The 20,606-nt window shown below is 40.9% G+C and overlaps 1 protein-coding gene across 4 annotated transcripts in view; it reads left to right on the top strand.

The window, feature by feature from the left end:
• Nucleotides 1-7,827, top strand: part of LOC128740575 (tubulin polyglutamylase TTLL5) — a 55,561-nt gene extending 47,734 nt beyond the window's left edge. For all 4 annotated transcript variants that reach the window (XM_053836140.1, XM_053836136.1, XM_053836147.1 and 1 more), the window contains 4 exons: nucleotides 838-918; nucleotides 992-1,894; nucleotides 3,160-3,373; nucleotides 3,440-7,827. In XM_053836140.1, the coding sequence (XP_053692115.1) occupies nucleotides 878-918; nucleotides 992-1,894; nucleotides 3,160-3,373; nucleotides 3,440-5,323 (3,042 nt within the window). In that variant the 5' untranslated portion in view covers nucleotides 838-877 and the 3' untranslated portion in view covers nucleotides 5,324-7,827. The remainder of the gene's footprint in view (nucleotides 1-837; nucleotides 919-991; nucleotides 1,895-3,159; nucleotides 3,374-3,439) is intronic.
• Nucleotides 7,828-20,606: the final 12,779 nt, after the last annotated feature.

Here is a 20,606-nt window from a genome sequence, read left to right as displayed (position 1 = left end):
ATCACCTTTGCAGTGGTTGACCTAAAATTTCCCAGTTCATCGTAAATGACTGACAATTTGTAAAAGAAATTGGAGCATTTTCACATGCAAAATAAAAATGGTACTTTTACCTATTCACCGTGATCCACGCCCATCGGTCGGATTAACTGAGCAGTGAATCGTTTTTCGATTGTCGTGGCGGCGGCTGCAGCCCGGCGTAAAAATAACGTGATCCGAAAAAGTGCATTTTCCTGCCTGCAAGCAAATGTTCGTGACTAAGCTTCAATATACTGTTGCTGGTTGCGCTTCAATCAAGCTTGTCTGTCTGAATGGGATGCAGACGAAGCCAATCAGATGTTTCTGCCGGTCCGGCGCGGCCGCCCCGTGATTGCTATTTTCGGGCTGGGAGTTTCGGATAAATTCGATTGCTTTTTACAGTGAAATCGAAAGTAACGAAATGGGCAGCGAATGCAACAAGCACCCAAAAATAGACATATTTTCGATTGTTGTCTCGAGCGGTTAAACACGGCATTAGTCGACGGCTGGGTGTTTCTGCGGTGACTCCCAACTTTCTCGGAAAACATTTCCATGCATAATGGGAAGTATATGATATACGACACAAAACGAGTGCATTGACATCGTAAGGATATTTTTATTGTGCTAGAATACAGCGAAAATCGACGGTATATATTCTGGGTTGCATGTGCTTAGAATTTTTATTTTCAACTACATTTCAGTGCACACCGCACCCGCCTTCATCGTACATGACACCGCATAAAACGTTACAAAAACAATAAAGCTATACCAGTTTTGTGAACTTCATGTGCAATAAACAACTTTCTTTTTCTTTACTTCTAGGCGCAAGCTAAACGGGTACTCCAGTTTCGATTTTTTTATTATGCCTATATCGGACAAACCCCGACCGAATCATCCGCTGAAGTAAGTTGGTCTGTCTCTCTACTCGCATGCCATATTATTCTAATGCCACTCCTTTCGTTTCGGTTTCCCCCAGTGCCAAAAAGCCAATTCCAGCAACACCAAATCCGTGGGTAGCAGGTGGACCACCGGGCGGGAAGGACGCCGTCCTGGTGTTCCGAACGACTGCACTCTCGCCGGTCAATACCAGCAGCGATGATCTCTCAGAGCCCACGCCTAGCGCCTCCTCGGGTGTTGCCACTGCCAGCTCATCCGACACTCCAGGCACCTCCGGTTCCTCGGCGGGCTCCACCAAAGAACCTACCGCAACCACTAGTGATAAGATAGCTAACAATTTGAAAATACTCGCGACACTGCCTAAAAATTTCAACGTTCAACGAAAATCCAATAGTATTAGCAGCACAACCACTAGCACTAGTAACGAAGATGATGACGACGATGACGATGAAGAGGACGAAGAGGACGACGATAATGATGACAACGAGCAGGACGCTGAGGGTGACACGGACGAGGAAGATAATGACGAGGCGGCCACCTCGCAGGACGAGGCTGGTCCTTCGTCAGCGGCAGGTACGAGTAGCAAATCGAAAAAACGCCAGTTGGAATCATCGTCCTCGTCCAGCTCGTTAAGCAATGATTCCATGGCTAGCAGAGACGGCGATGATACCGAGGTGGAGTTGCCCACCTCCAAATCGGAACCGCTGCTCGCTGCGGTAGAGAAAAAAATATCCCGAAAAAGTCAGGAAAACAAGGAAAACCAAAACATAGACAAAACGGAAATGCCAGCCGCCCAACTCAATATCTACTACAAATTCGTGAATACCGAAACGCGACTGCTGCGAAAGATACTGAACGCGCACGGAATGGCGGAGAGCGGATCGGATTCGTCCGATTTCAATCTACTGTGGACCGGTATACATTTGAAGCCGGATATTTTGCGCAACCTGGCGCCTTACCAGCGAGTTAATCATTTTCCGAGGTAGGTAAGCCTATGAGCGGTGGCGTGAATATGCGCGATTGATTATGAAACTCTGGCGCTTATTCGTTTATGTGGTTTTTCACATTCTATTTGCATAAAATGCAAATTTCTATATTTCGGTTTCAGTTGAAAACCGTAGCATTCGACATTCGATTTTATTGTTCAATTTGAAAACATTTTGCAAGGAATGATATTGGCCGTAAAACAAATGTGCGTCTATTTTTTCAGAAGGACTGCTTGTTTTCAAATTTTTTCGGATTTTTTCCAGTATAAATTAAATATTTCATAAAACAAAATCATTTTGAATTATTAGGTTGATTTTAAAATATCGTTAATGACAACTTGTGACATGGGACAATTATGTTTCCACCGGCAGTAAAGAGATGTAAAAACGTTAAGTAGTGAAATTATAGATATTTACAGAGCTCTTGGTGTAGAGCAAGGTGTGACCGGAAAAAGCGAAAAAATTAGAATAAAGCAACGGTAGCATGAAGTTATGAAGCACACTCACTAAGTTTTATTATTATTTAGTTTCCTCTTGTCAAGTAAGGAAATCGACGGAGCTTACAACGTCGGTGTCCGTAATCTGACTGGTTCATGTGGAATAGATTAATAATCGTGTTTTTTGCCTCACAATTATGAAATATGAAAGTATCCTTTTTGTTTTAAAATAGAACTTTATTTTCTTAAACTCGTAATGTAATATAAGTGAAAGACAAATTTTTACATTCAACTCCTCTACTACCAGCTCTAATAGCGAGTCGTATGATAACCTGTAATAAACGATAACAATCGTTAAGAAATTAAGGGCTCTTTCAAAATACGTACTCTTACATTCGATAGACTTCAGAGCCGGATGCTAGTAGAAACAAAATTGGCAAGACCTATGCTGCGATCCTATTGACTCTTACAGCCTCTTTCAGTCGTCATGAGGCCGACAACTGTCCTAGTCTTTTAGTGGCAAAAGTTTAACGATATTGTTATTTTATGGTATTAATGTTTTGGCTGAAAATCCATCAACCGGTCATGGGCCGTCACAATTACTAGATCGATTACCAAATTAAAAATGCCTTAGTGATAATTGAAAATGCTGGGAGAATTGTGACACAACCGTAACTCTTTAGTTAGTCTAATTAGATCGAAAATAATCGCAAACATTAATAAATTTAACGTTCCAAATTGAATGTTAAAGCAGAAGAAATATCCTAAAACTATTTTTTCTAAATAGCCAAAGTGTCGAAAAGCTGATCTGTGCTTCTTTTCAGATCGTACGAGTTGACGCGAAAGGATCGGTTGTATAAAAACATCGAGCGAATGCAGCATCTGCGAGGTTTGAAGCACTTCGACATAGTGCCGCAGTCGTTCCTGCTGCCACAGGACTACAAGGAACTGATTGCTGCCCACAATAAGTGCCGTGGTCCGTGGATTGTGAAACCGGTTGCCTCCAGCCGGGGACGGGGAATCTTCATCGTCAACTCGGTAGGTACATTCGCATTGAGATGCACCGTTCGGCGTGTTAATCGGAAACTTTCCTTTCTTCCATAGCCGGACCAGATTGCTTCATACGAGCAGGTTGTGGTCGCAAAGTACATCACCGATCCGCTCTGCATCGACGGTCACAAGTGTGACATTCGGCTGTACGTTGCAGTTACCTCGTTCGATCCCCTGATTATCTACCTCTACGAGGAGGGTCTCGTACGTTTGGCAACAGTGAAGTACGACCGAACCGCAGAGAACCTATGGAATCCGTGCATGCATTTGTGCAACTACAGCATCAACAAGTACCATACGGACTACATAAAGTCGAATAATGCCGGTGATGAGGATGTGGGACATAAATGGACTCTAAGCGCATTGCTGAGACATTTGCGCAGCCAAGGTTGCAATACGGAACAGTTGATGTTGAACATTGAGGACTTAATTATAAAGGCGATTTTCTCTTGCACTCAGCCGATTGTGGCAGCATGTCGAATGTTCGTACCACACGTCGGAAACTGCTTTGAGCTCTATGGGTTTGATATTCTGATAGATGATACGCTGAAACCATGGTTGCTGGAAATCAATCTTTCGCCTTCGCTTGGCTGTGATACTCCCTTGGATACGAAGGTGAAAGCTTGTTTGCTAACAGACCTACTAACGATGGTAGGAATTCCGGCCATCAGTCCTTTGCAGAAAGCTTGCTATGACAGCAAAGGCCAAAAAATAAGGAACTTAACGACACCCTACAGAAGAGTCAACTCAGCCGATTTTGTACACAATACCGGTACAAGTGGAGGGAAAAAGGACTCCCACGCTCAGCAGAATGAGCCATCATCAAAGAAGCTGCAGACAACGCTTAGTGCACTAACAACGGAAGAGCTAAAAATTGTCCGTTTTGCTCGTTCACAGTACGAAAGGCGTGGTGGGTTTGTGAGAATATTTCCCACTAGCGATAGCATGATGCGTTACGCTTCGTTTCTGGATCCGATAACCGGAGTTCCCACTTCGGCCATCACGTCGTCCGGTAGTGGCACCTACCTGATGGTCATCCCGCACAACTACAATCAAATGCTGCACACGCAGCTTTTTTCGCAGGGCAGTGAATCGGAAAATCGAATCATTCATCGAATCCAGAAGTACGAACGTGCATTGGAAAGCTCTCTTCCCATAACGATCGGTCCGAAACATACGGCTCCGAAGTGCGTTGACGAAGCAAAACGGCTGCGATTGCAAATCAGAAAGCTTATTGAAGCGGGTCATGAAATGAGCATCTTGCAATCCAGGCGAGCCTTTGGTCTGTATCTGGAATACATTCTGAAGAGGCTTTCGTCCGAACCAAAGCACAGCCACGAGGAGTTGGTGATGAAGTTTCTGTATCGCGTTGGGGCGCACATGAAAACACCTTTCTTTTTTCGCAATTTCGGCAATAAAGCATTAGGCAAGGATCGGGGAGCGATGGTTGCGAAACAGCTGGGCGACTACTTGCACCTGTATAACAAGGAAACGGAAGCGTTTGTAGACTCTTTCGACATGGTAGGGATGGTTCCGATCAAGCTGTTCAATGAATTTCTGATGCAGGCCAGCGAAACAGACGTGGAATCGGTGCTAACGTTGCACACCAATCTCACCCAGACGATGCCGTTCCTGTACACCGGGCTGTCCTCTAGTGTCCCGCCGGCGCCTCCCATTCCGGTGGGGGCGCACGGTTTTCTCAAAGCACTGCCCTGCATGGCTCCGGGCGGAGCCAATAAAGAGCTAATTCGGCTTGATCCGTACTACAAGATCAGTGAGGCTAGCCGAACCAGTCGTACTGGGTTCAGCACTGCCGGACGGGCGGACTTTCGGAGCGACAAAAGTATGCGGCTGTCACCGATCAAGCGGAAACCTCCGGTCGGTAATATGGTTAAGTCGTCCCGCGAACGAGATCAGCGATCCAACTGGTTGTACTAGAGGAATGATGGGCGAGGCTGTTTGTTGTTTATTTTTCTTCATGAAGGTAGTTTTTTCGTTTTGTCCTGCTTATGATGATTTTTCTTATCCGCTGTTTGGAACGAAAGTAAAACATTCCATTAAGTTTTTGGTTATCTTTCTTGTCTTACTTACTAAATAATATTATAAACCACTTTATTTTTCTTTGATATTCTTACACTCGTTATGCTAGTTGCATCATATTTCTTTTTCATGTGATAATGGTTGAATTCTTTTGGCCCCTTCTGACACACTTGACTTTCTTAATATAATTTCGGTCATTTTCTTTAACCATCGCAAAAAAATCAAAATAGGCTTGTATGGATCACTTGTAGAGCTGATTTTCAATCACAATATAGCTGAATGAAGTAATGCTGTGCTTTTGTACAAATTGTGCTATAAGGCAGGTCTTCCATTGCAGCTAGTTCTCATTTTGATGGCAATTGGGCAGCGTTACTATAGATGCTATTTGGCCCTACATGTGTATCATTCTCACATTTGCTGATAAAGTTGAATTAGAGGAAGCAAATTTAAATAAGGGAGTCAATTCTATTCAAAGTTATAATATAAATTTTAGTACACACGTCTGACGGATAAAGTAACCGACGTTGGTCATAAAAACAATAAAAAATTATTACTTGAATTACCTTCTTAAATATTTTACTTAGAGTTATCAATGTTGAGATTATTTGCAACAGATATTTGATTTTGAAACTAGCGTGATTGATGTTTAACAATAAATCGCCAGTGTCTGTTTTGAACTTCGAAGTTCGAATAGTCGTACTGATGAAATTTTTGAATGCATTATCTTGATTTTTCATCATTGATTAATATTGGAAAGTGGAACTACTATCCCACAGCTACATCTTGTATTATCAAAATCACTTTGTTTCAATATTGATACTCAACATACATCATTTTTACAATATCAAATTAATTATTTATTAATGTTTTATTTATTAGTTACAGTGTGGTGCTATTTTCATATTTCTGTCCCTTTTTTGCTCGGTCTTTAACTACAATTGCAGCCATAAAGTACGCAGATTTCGATCCTAGTCGTATAATGTAACCTGATTATTGACAAACACGAACAGAGGGATGCTGTCAATGGCGTCCGTGCTAACTAGAATATTGTTCTACTTTCGCCAAGTGAACGATATCATAGGAGCTATTTGAAGATGATAAATTTATTCGTTAAAACTTAAGCACAGAAACAATCGTCATACGCTCTAACATATAGTACGCTACTTTAAAAAAGTTTATTACGGAACTAATATCGATATATTAATAAAGAATAAAGATAGATTATAGACACAAAAATGACACCATATTTTACCGTAAGCCAAAGATTTGGTTTTAGCAAAAACAAACAGGCGTAGTTTTTCTTTTTGTAAGAAGAAAGTGAAACTGAATCTAGTCACTCAGTAGCGTTTTCACTTATATTATTCGGAAAGGTCAATGGACAACGCAAGTGATAGATTTCGCAGATTTAGTTCTTCGTCTGGTGAATATTCAATCATGCTTATCACCACTTCCGGGTTGTTGTACCGCTGGTACATAATAAATATTCGGCCCTTTAATAGAGAAAACAAATGAACGCCTAGCATTATCAAAGGAAGCAACATAAGTCCAAAGCATATATTTTTGATATTAAAAGTTGAAAATTACTAGTGAACAGAGTAATCAACACTCGTAGAAACTGCTGTAACACTCACTAAGTATTAGGCTTAGTATGAATTAGAAACGGCCTTTGGGTGGCGCGATTTCTTCGAAATTGTTGGTTATAAATTACACAAAAAAAAAACATTAACTACTAACAACATTTGCTTCTATCTCTAGCGATAGTAAATTGCACAGCACAAATTTACAATAATTGAACAAACAGAATTTTAAGCACAATACAATAAATGAAAGTTCACTTGTTAAAACCGGCTTCGTCCAGAAAATTGTTAGAAAACTTTAAACAAACAAAAAACGCTTTTATAGTTTGACTAAACACAGCACAGAGCAATGCCATTCGGCAGGTGTCTTCCATACGATATGGATTCCAGCAATCAGGCAGTCGAGAATCGCACGCTTTTTAACTGCTTTTAATCGAAAGAGAAAATTAATCAAAAGAAATCATATCGATAGCTAATCCGGCCATTTACACGCGTACACTGAAAAGCTTACAAGTAGTGCTTTTGTATTTCCTAACCGCTTTGCAGTGTTCCCATTACGAACGTACATACCAAATCAAGCAAATTCTCATTGATGCATTTTACTCCTGTTACATAATTCCAAACCAAGCAAACCTATAAACATACCTACCTACCAAATCAAGCTCGATACTCTCGTATTAATTACCGAATTCCCGTTCGATCAGGCTATTCTCCGTACCAAGAACATCGAGAAAGACAAAACAATTTAGTATCACTTTGCGTGATTTCTCCCGCACGGGAAGAAAATGTTCAATAAAGCAAAAATCAATTTCAATAAAACTTACTCATCGGATTGGTAGCGATGGTTTGAGATGCATTCCAGTGATTGTCACAGCCGCTCCAAATCAACTCGACCGAACTGAAGTTGAAGAATCTTCTTTTGTACCAGCTGAATCTAGGTGGAACATGTCAACTGCATCTGCAGTATAATCTATTGATACTGAAGGTTGGCGTAGATTTTTCCGCATTGCTGATTTACTAGACTGTCCCATTTTGGATTCGTCAGGAGAAAGAAACCAAGATTTTACGCACTCACAGTAGAAACGGCAAGGCTAAACTGAGTTTCCAGCTTCTCCGTGATAAGGGATAACATTTGTTACTCCAGAAGGTTCACAAGTACCTTTGACAGGGCACATAAGATCTAAATCTAAGTCTAAAGTTAGACAGAGCACTTAAATGCGTTTTTTACGTAGCGGCGGCAATATCTTGGCGTGCTTCCAGCATGTAGAAAAGGAAAATGTTTTAATGGTGCGGTTGAACATGTACGTAATATGCTGGACTATCAACGACATAATTAATTTTACGAATATGATAGGCAAACTATGCAGACCGGTTATGTTTAATGTAATGTAGCATATCGCATTTACCATTTACCACGTTTGTTTTAAGAGTAAGAAATGGAGGTATTTAACGGATTCTCAAAACATCGTATGAAAGTTTGTATTTAAGTCTCAGGGTAACGTTCTGCCGAAAACTGCTTTTTTACAAATGACCAAGTGAATTGAAATCCCACTCTAAGGGGTGACGGGCTTATGATTCAATGCTGTCAGCCGTCCCCATCGATTACTAACCAACAGGCACAAATCTTCCACATGATTGTGAGGAACGTGCTGCTCGAGCCAAAGATGCTGATACCTGAACACCTTTGCAACGGAGAAATGGCTGGGAAGTTTCTTGGGTGTGCCAAAGAAAGTTGACGGTCTCTTATCCATTTTGTCATCCAGCTGTACTGTCGATTTTGATTAAACTCGGTGGTGATTTTGGTGGAAGAATAAACCTAAAAAGTTGCAATATTCGTTGTGCCTAAAGATTCGAAGATTCGTCGGTAAGCCAAATCGGCTACGCGAGTGGTGCGGTTACCAAGAACTATCGAGTGCGCGGAAAAGTGAACGGACCAGCAATTATACCAAACCGTGGAGGCTTTGGAATCAAGGTGTATGCCAGCCGGAGGACGATTCATTTGGTAAGTTTCTTCCTGCTATTGCCAGATTTGGTGGAACTATCCCTGAGCTGTGCATACTGGATTTCAGTGCTATGAAATCCGCGAATTACCTCCATTTTCTTTGGTTAATCCAGTGTAGTTAAAGAAACGCCATACTCTGTGGGTCTCAGGTAAACCTCCGCTGCGAAGCGGGCCCGGGCTTTAAAACGCTTCCGGTACATCCACTTTCTAGTGGATGGGGTAAAAGTACCGGAAGTTGAAATTATAAAAAACACTTCACACGATTCACAGACCTTCGGAGTTCCTTTTCACCCCTAAGCTTGTCTATAAAGAAAACGGATGGAGTAAGATACGCTCGGTCGTCAATGAGGCCGCAACCACTATGCTAGGTGAGGTAACCTCGAGCGCACGAAACGATTAGTTTGACGAAAAATGCCAACAAGCGATGGAGAGGAATAAAAGAGTCTAGCAATACTATCTAAGCATTGCCGCTAGGGAGAATTTGGCCAAGTATCGACGAGTGCGGAATGAGTTGACCAAAATCTTGAGAAGGAAAAAGCGCCAGAAGAAGGACAGAGAGCGTGAAGAGCTCAAACAACTATTTCGGGCTAATGAGACGCGTAAATTTTATGGGAAGGTAAACCAATCTCAAAGCCCGATATGTATGGAAATAAGTGGGGACAGCTGGTCACAAACGAGTGCGAGGTGACCATTTCTTCGATGAGCATCTCAACGGCGATAGGAGTGCCTGCAAACAATAACAACGTGCCGGCTCCCGATCTCGAAGAGATCCGGCGAAAAATTGGTCAGTTGAAGAATAATAGAGCCGCCGGCAAGAACCGACTCTCGGTAGAACTCTACAAAAATAGCCAAGAACCGCTAGCATCGTCACTTCACTGGATAATTTCAAGGATTCGGCAGAAGGAAGGAAGATGTAGTTTGTCCCATCGACAAAAAGGATCGGCTAGATTGCTGTAATTACCGCGGTATTGCGCTGGTTAATGCAGCCTACAAAGTGCTCTCCCAGCTTTTGTTACATCATCTATCCTCAATAACAGGTGAATTCTTAGGGCAGTGTCAGGCGAACTTTATGAGGGCCCGTGTTACTATCGATCAAATTTTTACTCTCCGATAAATCCTCCAGAAATGTTGGGAATACTATTTGCCCACGGATCATATTTTCGTGGATTTTAGGGCAGCATACGATGCAGTCGAACGCAAACAGCTATGGCAGATAATGCACGAGAACAGTTTTACTGACAAACTGACGCGGCCGATCAAAGCTACCCTAGAGCGAGTGACGTGCTACGTGCGTATTTCGGGGTCCCTCTCGAGTAGCGCAAAGGTTTGCGACAAGGTCATAGACTGTCCTGCATGTTTTTCAACATCGCTATTAAATAAAACGCTAATCGGAGTTGAGATAGTAATTTTGCTTACGGAAGACATGCACTCTCTGCATTTGAACAAAAGGTGTTGCGAACTATTTTTGGCGGAGCACAAACGGGAAGTGGTGAGTGGCGGAGGCGAGTTACAGGCACTGCTTGGAGAGATTCCCATCATATACCTGTCGAAAGTTGGGAGGCTACGATAAACCGGCCACATCACAAGGATGCCGGACGAGTGTGCAGTGAAATCGGTTATTTTTAAGCATCCCACCGGCACTAGCAATAGACGAGCCCAATGTGCTAGATGAGTCGATCAGGTTGAAGCCGACTTGCGTGTGTCGAGACGCTCAACGAATTGGCTTTCTCGTTGCCAGCAGCGAGTTCAGTGAAAAGGCATTTTTGATACAGCCAGAGCCACCACGGCTCTATCCTACTACAAGAAGAAGTTGTAGATAAACCGTTGAACCACACGACTTTAGTAGCTTACTAGAGTACAGAACAATTACGGAGCTACTGACTTTAGCATCACCGCCCAGTCGAGATTCGAACGTACGGCAACTGGCTCCTTAGACCAGTATCGTACCTCGAGGCAAACTGGGCGGGCCTAACTGGTTGTTCAACGAGTCGCTATGCTGCCCTTTCTTCCCGCACTCGACACTCGATAGTGACTAAATCAAGTCGAGTTGCTCGATGGGACTTACAGAATAGGACCCGTAATATACAAAGCGTTGGATACCGGGCACTTTCTTCCTTTCCCTTGATTTCAAGGAGTTAAATAGAATTAGGATTTTTTTCTGGTTCCTTTCCGTTCCTTAGAATTTTCACTGCGGTACAAGCTGTTTGTACAAGTTGACCTGTCCGTTGTTGGCAAGAAAAATGATTGATTCATGTAATCGTCATTTTCCAAGATGCTTTCCAGAATTGGGCGTGTTAGTATGAGATTAGATGAGATTAGAAGACAGTTTCAGGTGCATTTTCGTTAGCCATTCTGTCCACATGTCCAGCTTACTGGAGCTTTTTACGTTGTATTTCCTTCACTATCTCAGCATGTTTGTATACTTGTCCTACTTCATAGTTGATCCCGATAGTATCGATGTCATTTACAAAACCAAAAAGCATCTGTGATTTCCTAATAACAGTACCGCTTCTTTGCACGTTTGCTCTTCGTACTGCACCTTTAAGGGTTTAAATAGTATTTTCGAGAGCGTTGGGGTTCCACTCGCTATTCGTACGCACGATTTGGTTTTGAATCAGCTTAATCAGTGTCGTCGGAGAACCATGTTCAAGCAATAGAGTAAGGAGGGGTAAAAGTGCGATGCGGGTAAAAGTGCGATTCAATGATTTATCAGTGCAGATTCCGAGTAAATTGACTACATTGGCATGGATGGGTGAATACTTTGACAGCTTGAATCTAACGTAAACATTGGTTGCTTACTAAGCATAGTTGCTGAGTTATGTGCAAATGTGATTTTAGGGTGGTTTTGATGTGATTTTTCGTTATACGGTAAATACGATATCGACAGGAGGATATTACTTGTTGAAAATTTGTAGCAGCGTTTTACATCACTTACATATCTGTTCTGAAAATACGGTGAAAATAATTTACCAAATATATTTCGGTTTTCCGTAATTTAATCTAACCCCGTCAAGCGCCTAGCGGGGTAAAAGTGCGATTCACGGACGGGGCAAAAGTGCGATTCATGGACGAGGCAATTGTGTAGCTAATTATATACAGCTGAAAAAAACTGTGTGCTCTACAGACGTGGGCCTAAGGAAAATAATGTTTTTCCGCTAATGAAACAAAAAATAAACGTTTGGAAAAGTTTCGATCTAACGGAGGCTGCAATACACCAGCGCAAAATAAGAAAAGTGCAAATTGAGAATATACCTTACCGAAACATAACGCAGATTAATTAATTTTTTTCGTTTTATTCGTCAAGCATTTGTAGACTACATACAATAATGTTATTACAATGATTACTTATATACTATACATTAATTCTATGGCTAAGTCGTAGTTTCATTTGGATTCTGGACATAGTGATGTCAATTCTTTCGCAATTTTGATTATAAAGGCGCATCATGTTATTGACTGGTCCATTTTTCGCATAATTGGTCTTATATGATTTTTCCAAAAATATTTTTCTAGTTCTAAGGTTACGACTCGGCGCATAAAAGTTTAATTGAGCAAGCAAATCTGCGGACTGGATGCGTTGAGAAATAATGTCATTGATAAAGTAAAGCATTGCTTGTTCGCGACGTTCTTTAAGTGTTTGTATATGGATGAGCATGCAGCGCGCTTCATAAGATGGTAATGGAAATACTGTCCAGTTAAGTTTTCGAAGCGCGTATAGTAGAAATTGTTTCTGAACAGATTCAATGCGTCCTTCGTGTAACGCAGTCTGTGGGTGCCATACAATATTGCAATATTCCAGAATAGGTCTTACATATGTAATGTATAAAAGTTTTATTGTGTATGGGTCTTTGAAATTATGACTGAAGCGTTTGATAAAGCCCAGCATTCTATTTGCTTTGTTAATAATGGTATTGTAATGTTCTGTAAATGTTAGTTTTGAGTCTAAGATTACTCCTAGATCCCTTACAATTTTACATTTTGGTACAATATTGTTTCCTAAGTATATGTCAATAGAGGGAGTTTGAATTTTCCTGCTAAATGCTATTGAGTTACATTTTTTTACATTGAGGTTTAGTAAAGATTTGTTGCACCAAGTGTTGAATACATTGACTTCATTCTGAAATACTGCGACGTCATGGGCATTTTTTATTTCCATATATATTTTCATGTCGTCTGCATATACAAGTACTTTTGAGTGGTTAAGTATGTAGGAAATGTCATTTACGTGCAAAATGAAAAGAAGTGGCCCTAAGTGGGAACCTTGGGGAACCCCAGAGGTGACTTGAATAGGGTCCGAGAGGGCATTTTGAAAGCGAACAATTTGTTTACGTTCCGTTAAATATGATTGAAGCCATTTCAAGAGCTTCGGTTCTATTCCAATTTTGCCTAATTTGAAGATTAATAATGGTATGTCTATTCTGTCAAATGCCTTACTAAAGTCCGTGTAAATAGCTTCTACGTGGTTGCCACTGTCCATTGCATTAAGAGTAAAAGTTACAAATTCCAGAAGATTTGAGGCAGTAGAGCGGCCTTTAAAAAAGCCGTGTTGCTGACTTGTAATTTTGTGTTTTACTTGTTGAAAATTTTTTTCATTTATAATTGATTCAAATAGTTTAGGAATGCAAGAGATAATGGCAATTCCACGGTAGTTTCGGATGTCTGATTTTGTTCCTGATTTGAAGATAGGGACTAAATACGAAGATTTCCATATTTCCGGGAATTTTCCATTTTTCAGAGACATGTTAAATAGGCGTTGTAGTGGTGTAGCAAGTTCTTCGGCCAGGTTTTTGAGAAATATGGGTGCTATTCCGTCAGGCCCCGGTCCTTTTGACGCATTCAAGCCTTTGAGTGCTTCAAATACGTCAATTTCTGATAGTTGAGAGACAGATATGTCGTTAGAAAATTCGGGGATAAATGAGAAATATTCCTGGTCGTGGTCTTCTTCGGTGAATGTTGTATATACTTCTTGAAAGAAATTTGCGAAAAGGTTGCAGATTTCATGAGCATTATTTCCAATAAGCCCGTCAAGTTTCATTTGGGATGGGAAATTACTGCTTTTCAATTTAGTATTTACATAGTTAAAGAAATTTTTTGGGCATGATTTGACTTCATTTTCGACTTTACTATTATATTCTTCATACGCGATTTTAGTGGCCGAGTTGAGTTCTTCGCAAATATTGAGATAATTATTCACAAATTATATAGATAATATGGTTTTGTTAGCTACTGTTGTGCTAATTTCATGGATTCGAGATTCGCACTTTTGCCCCGCGGTATTCGCACTTTTGCCCCGCTAGTGGGGTAAAAGTATGAATCGGCACTTGATCAGAAGAAAGAAGAATTTATTTTGCAAAACACTATTACCGCAGATGATTTATAGTTGAATGTGAAGACATTGAGTTACTGCATCACTATGAAATATATTATGTTGTTGTCCTTCTTTATATCTCACGAAAATTGGTGACAACTTCAAACATCACACTTATGCCCCGCCCTACTCTACTGCCACTCATTCCGTCAGAATCGTACGCCGTCTTGAAATCCACAAGTGATTTGAATGAGCTATCTCGCTCATATTAATATTTTATTTCATTGTCACAATCTGGGCAATCAAATAATTCATCACACGAAAGAGATTTCTATAGTACATTATTTGGGTAGTTACTTAAATCTCATAAAGCTAACAATCGTCAGCAGCAATAATCGAACCATAAAAAGTACCATTTGCAGTATTTGGACACGCTTAAAACTGCACTATATTCCGTTCGTTATGCTTGAAAAACAGCATATTGTGCTTTTTTCCAAACTACCCCAAAGGTTTTATCTCTCTCCGCCTTGAAAGCACACCGTAGAAAACCATGAATGAAAGCTTATCCGTCCTTGCCATGAGCGTATGTCGCGAACCAGCGCAAAAAGAGGAAACAAGCATAAACAGAGAACCTTCGAAGAGGCACGCACGCACACAAGCGCCCCGCTCGGAACCGCTTCGAAGCGGTACCGATCCAAACAGAGAGCCGTCTCCCCAACCCCAAAGGGAGCAACCATGGCAACACGCCGGCGCACGGTATTCCCCTCCTGTTTGCGGAGAGCAGCTCTAGTCAAAATGATGGCTTATTTCCATCCAGACCGATCTGGTTTCATGCAGCGAAAAGGCCATCTGGTAAAGGGATCGCTCTTTGCCATGCTGTAGCCCGTTAGTAACGAGAGAGACCCCATCCTAGACGCAAGTGCCCAGCCACGGCAGCGGAGTGTTCGCGCGTGAATCCCGACCAATGGCAGCAAATTTCTTCCTTCCATGGTGGCTGCAGGAGCAGCATCAGCAGCAGATTATTAAGTGGCCATAAGTCGCCCCATTTTCAGTGCCTGGTTTGGTGCATGTGTATAAGAAGAAAATTTTTAAAGTGTTTTGCTTTAACTTAACAGCCAGGTTGAACGGTTTAAGAAATAAAGGCAATTTTACGAAATCGAGATCTGTGATAGTGCGTACCCCGTCTGTTTCCATCTATTTTAAGTGACATAAATCAAATACCACTGCAACTAAGTGAAACAGGAAGTTCGAAAGCCTCTTCAGAAAGCTATCGTAAGTTTCCCTTCCAAGAGGCATCGCAAGTGCAGGAATTAAGGGATACAAAGAAGAAAAAAAAAACAGGAAATACACCCTTGACCAGAACAGCAGCATTTCGCATGGTGACATAATTCTGTGCAGTGTGCAGTGAGAGACTTTGTAGTGTATACTTCGACGGCAGGACTTGTTCGGGGAGACGGTAGCCCTCGGGAGAATGACAGGCGGATTTGATTTGCTGATCGATATTTCTTACTGCTGCTGCTGAAGCGCTCGGAGCGCTATAGCAAAAACATTCCATCAAGAAGACTGGCATCTCTTCGTCGCGCCCATACAAAAGACGAGCAACAGAAGGAACAGCGCAACCCGCCCGACAAAAGTTGAAGCTGTGTGTACATGTATTGGTGGGAAAATATGTATGCGAGCATGGCAATGCATTGCATACGTGTTTGTGTACATCCATATTGTAATATACACACACTAGTATGTGAAAGTTCAACTTTAACTCGGCAGATAGCATTGCTGTTACTGTTGCTCGACTTTTAGCAGAGTTGCCAGTCTTCTTGATGGGATGTTTTTGGCTATAGGCAGGCGTAACGGTAGCGAGCGGCGAGACAACAATTGTGCTGAAGACTTTCATCATTAGAAAGGGGTAGTTGAAATAATGAGTTCGAGGAAACTTTCTACGTTTCTATGTCACTTCCGGTGTCGATGTGCGATACTGTGCTAGGAAGCCAGTCATTGTGTATCGTCAAATAGAAGGTTGAGTCTTTTTGAGAGACTTTTGAGTAAATCTTTGTGGTGTTCCGTGAGTTTAAGAACAGAATCAAGTAGTATTGGGTTTCAAGACTACACCATTGTCGCATGGAATACCGTCTTCGATTTCACTTTCACGTACGATGGGAGTCAGGCCGAGCGGTTTTTTCTCCTAGACCATTCACAATGTTAAGCCTAGTAATCTTGGGCTGTGAGATTACTGGGCTTAACATGGTGAATACGCCTCAACTCAATTAATCGCACTGATGTAATTAATCAGTAGGATATATTCACTCCACTCAAATTTTCGGCATATTTTTTAAGAAAATATACAATGCAAATGGAATTCATTGGAAAAAACTGCATTTATCTTGTAATATATTGTGCCTCGCATCAATTTTACGAGTCCTACGCAAATTCACATTTTAATAATAATTATCCTGTACTTACTAAATAGTAAATACATTGAAAATATGCTTGCCAAGCAAGGAGGGGTGCAGTGGGGAGGCAATGATGATAAACTGATGGTTCAAATTGCTAAAATTCAAACGTGTGTGGGACACGCAAAAAATATTCACGCTAATAGTTTTCGCGTGGGAGCCTAAAAAGGGGAAATCTCCGCAATATAGTCTTAGAAAAAAGAATTGATCAAATCTCCAAAGTTTCCAGTTCGAAGATATCAAATGAAAAATGTTCAGCTGTTTCCAGCTTAAGTTTGATAGCATCTTTTTTTTCCTTATGTGGACTTCCTCACTGTGATCGGTACTGTTGATCTATAGTGATATCACTCAGGTGTTTGCCGTAACCCGCACTGCGTTTGTTTTTACTATAGTCGCTATTGAGTGTATATCATTCACTGTTATCAATTTCATGCGTGCTTATATGACCCTTCCCTCAAAGCTCGGTCTACTTTACCCACCTCGTGGTCTCTCCAATTATAGCCATCCCTGACGAGGATCCACTGCGTTCCTCTAACCAGTACATTTAACTATAACAGTAACTTTTGCACTGTCAAGAGGCTTTATCAGGGTAATATAGAATTTAGCATAATGGTAGTGTAATGGGGGAATAACCTATGCTAGATTCACTTGACATTGTATGGCCTGATTCTACTAAGTTTCGAACCCACGACCGCTTGTCAAAGTGTCCTATCATTTCCTTGTGTATTGTGCCGTGTACCCTTATAAAAAATTATTCAAATTGAAATAAAGTAAAACGTTTTCACGATTGAATTTCACTATTAATTTTATTTAATCTTCTTCTGAGTGTCAGTTTTATTAAATTGACACTTTCGAAATAGCATTTTTGCTCACAGTGTTTAAATTATTCTAAAACTAAAATAATGTTGATAAAACACAGTTGTTTAACGGTATTTTTAATGTGGTTCCAAAAGTCTAATTTCAATCATATATATCATCACGTTGAGGCACCGAATTTAACAGTGCTTCTTCATTGGGACTGTTCTATTGATTTTTGGAGAAAATTGCCTTAACTTGTCGTTGCAGTTGAAGGGTTACAACGCATGCAGAAATATTATACAAAATGCGTTCACGCGTGGAACAGCGTTCGCTCTGGCGTTCATGGTCTGCAAGCTCTTGCAATCGGAGAGAGTGACTTGTATAGCAATTAGTAACAAATTATACAGCAAAAGAAAAATAGCAACGCGGCCTTCAAAATTAAAGTACTGGAAGATCCGAGCCTTTCGAGAAATATAACCGAGATAATGTTTAATCCAATTATACACACTTAAAAAAAAGCACCGAATTCGGCAAAATATTGTCGAGATTTGGATAGCCAAGCGTTCGGTAAAATGTTAACATAATTTCATAATCGTATTTTCCTGTAAAGGATGTTTCATAATTATCTTTTTCCAATTCTCGATTGAAAGGCAGTAAACATGAAAATATAATATAAAAATAATATAAATATATATAAGTCATTGCTTTTCCATTCCAGCAAATCACCGAAACTTAGTTTGTGTTTGATAGTTTGAAAATTTGAACACCTGGCAGGTGTTGTGGGTTCAAATCCGGTTATAATCTCTGATTATAGCTTGGTTCGACCCATGCACCTTCCTGCATTGGACAAAAGATAGGAGTCACAACGACAACTTGTTAAGCATAGCTACCTATTGTGCACGTTGCCCCCCCCCCCCTGTTCCTGGTGCCGTAGGCAACGGCGATTGTCGGCCACTGCGAGAGGCACCCCCCCTCCCCCACCAGCAAACAAATCTGTTTAGGTCTATTCGTTTTCCTAGGTCTTCTTACCACTAGTCAGTTTTCCCTAGTCCTCGCATCGATTTAACTTTTGTAAAATATAAAGCGGTGAAGCCGCTTTTTGCAACTTTCAAACTGAATAGGCGGCGGTCTTTTGTTTCAGTATTTATAGGTTAGGTCAGAGCGGGGCTAGTTTTCAAATAAAGTTTACATAACAATTAATAACAGCAGCGAACGAGAAGTCAACGATGCCTACTCACACGCGAGAGAATATGAGAAACATAGTATTCAACGGTTACATCGCTCGCAGTCGCAGTCGTAAAACAAACAGCCGCCGTTGCTGTGTGCAGACATTCTGCTACCCACACACTTGCGCACGAACACCCTCACATTGTCTTCCTGTGTAGCTTATTCGCGAGGCAAGACTGATGAGCGATCAGCTGCCCGTGAAGCTAATGGATAAATGGGATACAAATTTTGCATTACTTTTCCTTTTCTTCGTCATCTTCGCTCTCGATTTTTATTAATGGGCAACGCAACACCGCAACACTGATCCGAAAGCAAAGCCGGAGTGTTACACTCCGTTTCAAAATTTAACCTGTTTTTATACAAAAGACTTCGCAGCTAGCCGATTCTGCAACCTTGCGGTTACGGAGCTCCTAATGTTACTTTCGGGCTTGTGTTACATTCGTGCTGGTATTACATTCGGGCTCGTGCTGCATTCGGGCTTGTGTTACATCGGAACATCGGAAATCATCTCTTTTGAAAGTTTGGAAGAAAATATCTGCAAAAGAATTTGTGGCCATTGTGAGATACTTTCCAATATAAAATTTTGTGCACTTGTTTATTTTTAGTAAATTTTAGACCTGTACTTTTTTATTCGATGATTAGGATGTCTGCTTCTAAGTTAGGGTGGTCCCAAATATTGTAATTTTTGCCAAATTTTCTATCTTTAAAATGTCAAAACTTTCGAACAACGAATTTTATTGATTTGACTATCAAATGAAAGATATTTGATGTGCTTTTTAGAACAAATATGCGCGTTTATTTGTATGATCAAATTACATCATACATTGACACACTTGTTGCTAACAGAACCCTTTCCAAAATAAATCTTTTCAAGTTAATTTCAAATTAGGTGGGGATGATTAAGACCTGTTATTATTTTAGAAAAGTGGTTAATTTAGTTATTACCAAAATAGTAACATTGGCAACACTGTGGTTTAAAAGTGTAGGTATAAATGATCACGTTTGTTATTTAGAAAACTGACTAAGAAAGTACAAAAAAGGGGTTAAAGAACATATCCGATTGCAACCCATATTGTTGCATATAATGTGCATAATCATAATATTGGCACAAAGCAGGAGAAAATTTCATCATTCCTGTAACTCTTGCCCCCGTTGACCGGACGGCTTTATTAAGCATTTTTCGCATTGTTCAGCACGTTGTTGGGAAAATATGAAGTGGCAGCCGAACGTACATGTGCTTACGTACTAGATAAAAAAAATAAATCTCCCGAGTAGTGTGAGCTTGGGTTGTGTTCCGTTCTATAACATTTCATAATGTGTGCGTGGGAGTAATCCTCCAGGTTATGAATAAGAACTGAGCGAACTAATGAGAGACGCCGTTAGCGCTGTGTGCACATGTGCACAACGATCCCGAGCACGTGTTCGGTAGCTGTTTTTGTTTATCGACATGGTGAACCGCCGGATGCTTGCATTCGGAGAGAGGATGAGGACTCCAAACACAGAAGTACTGTTATCCATATGATTAGTAGACTTGCATCTCCCACTGGGATAGTAAATAAATACAAATTCAGTTAAAGCAAACACTGGTGGAGTGAGAAAGAAATCAAAATAGAGAAACGGTGAACTGACTATAACAAAAAAAAAATGCTGACAGCTACATTCGTGCACCGTAATTCTGTTTAGTGCTAAAATACTGTAGAAGAGGCCTTCAGCCGAGGGTGTTATCGCTCGGGTGTCTATCGCTGTCCGGTTGGTTTGTGTATCCGAGCACCACCCCGTGTGTGCGTGTTTGTGTATGTGCAGGTGTGACGCCTAATCG

The sequence above is a fragment of the Sabethes cyaneus genome, chromosome 1 (genome assembly GCF_943734655.1).
Source record: "Sabethes cyaneus chromosome 1, idSabCyanKW18_F2, whole genome shotgun sequence".
NCBI lineage: Eukaryota > Metazoa > Arthropoda > Insecta > Diptera > Culicidae > Sabethes > Sabethes cyaneus.
Note: the sequence above shows the minus strand (reverse complement) of the source record. Positions and strands in the feature narration are given on the sequence as shown.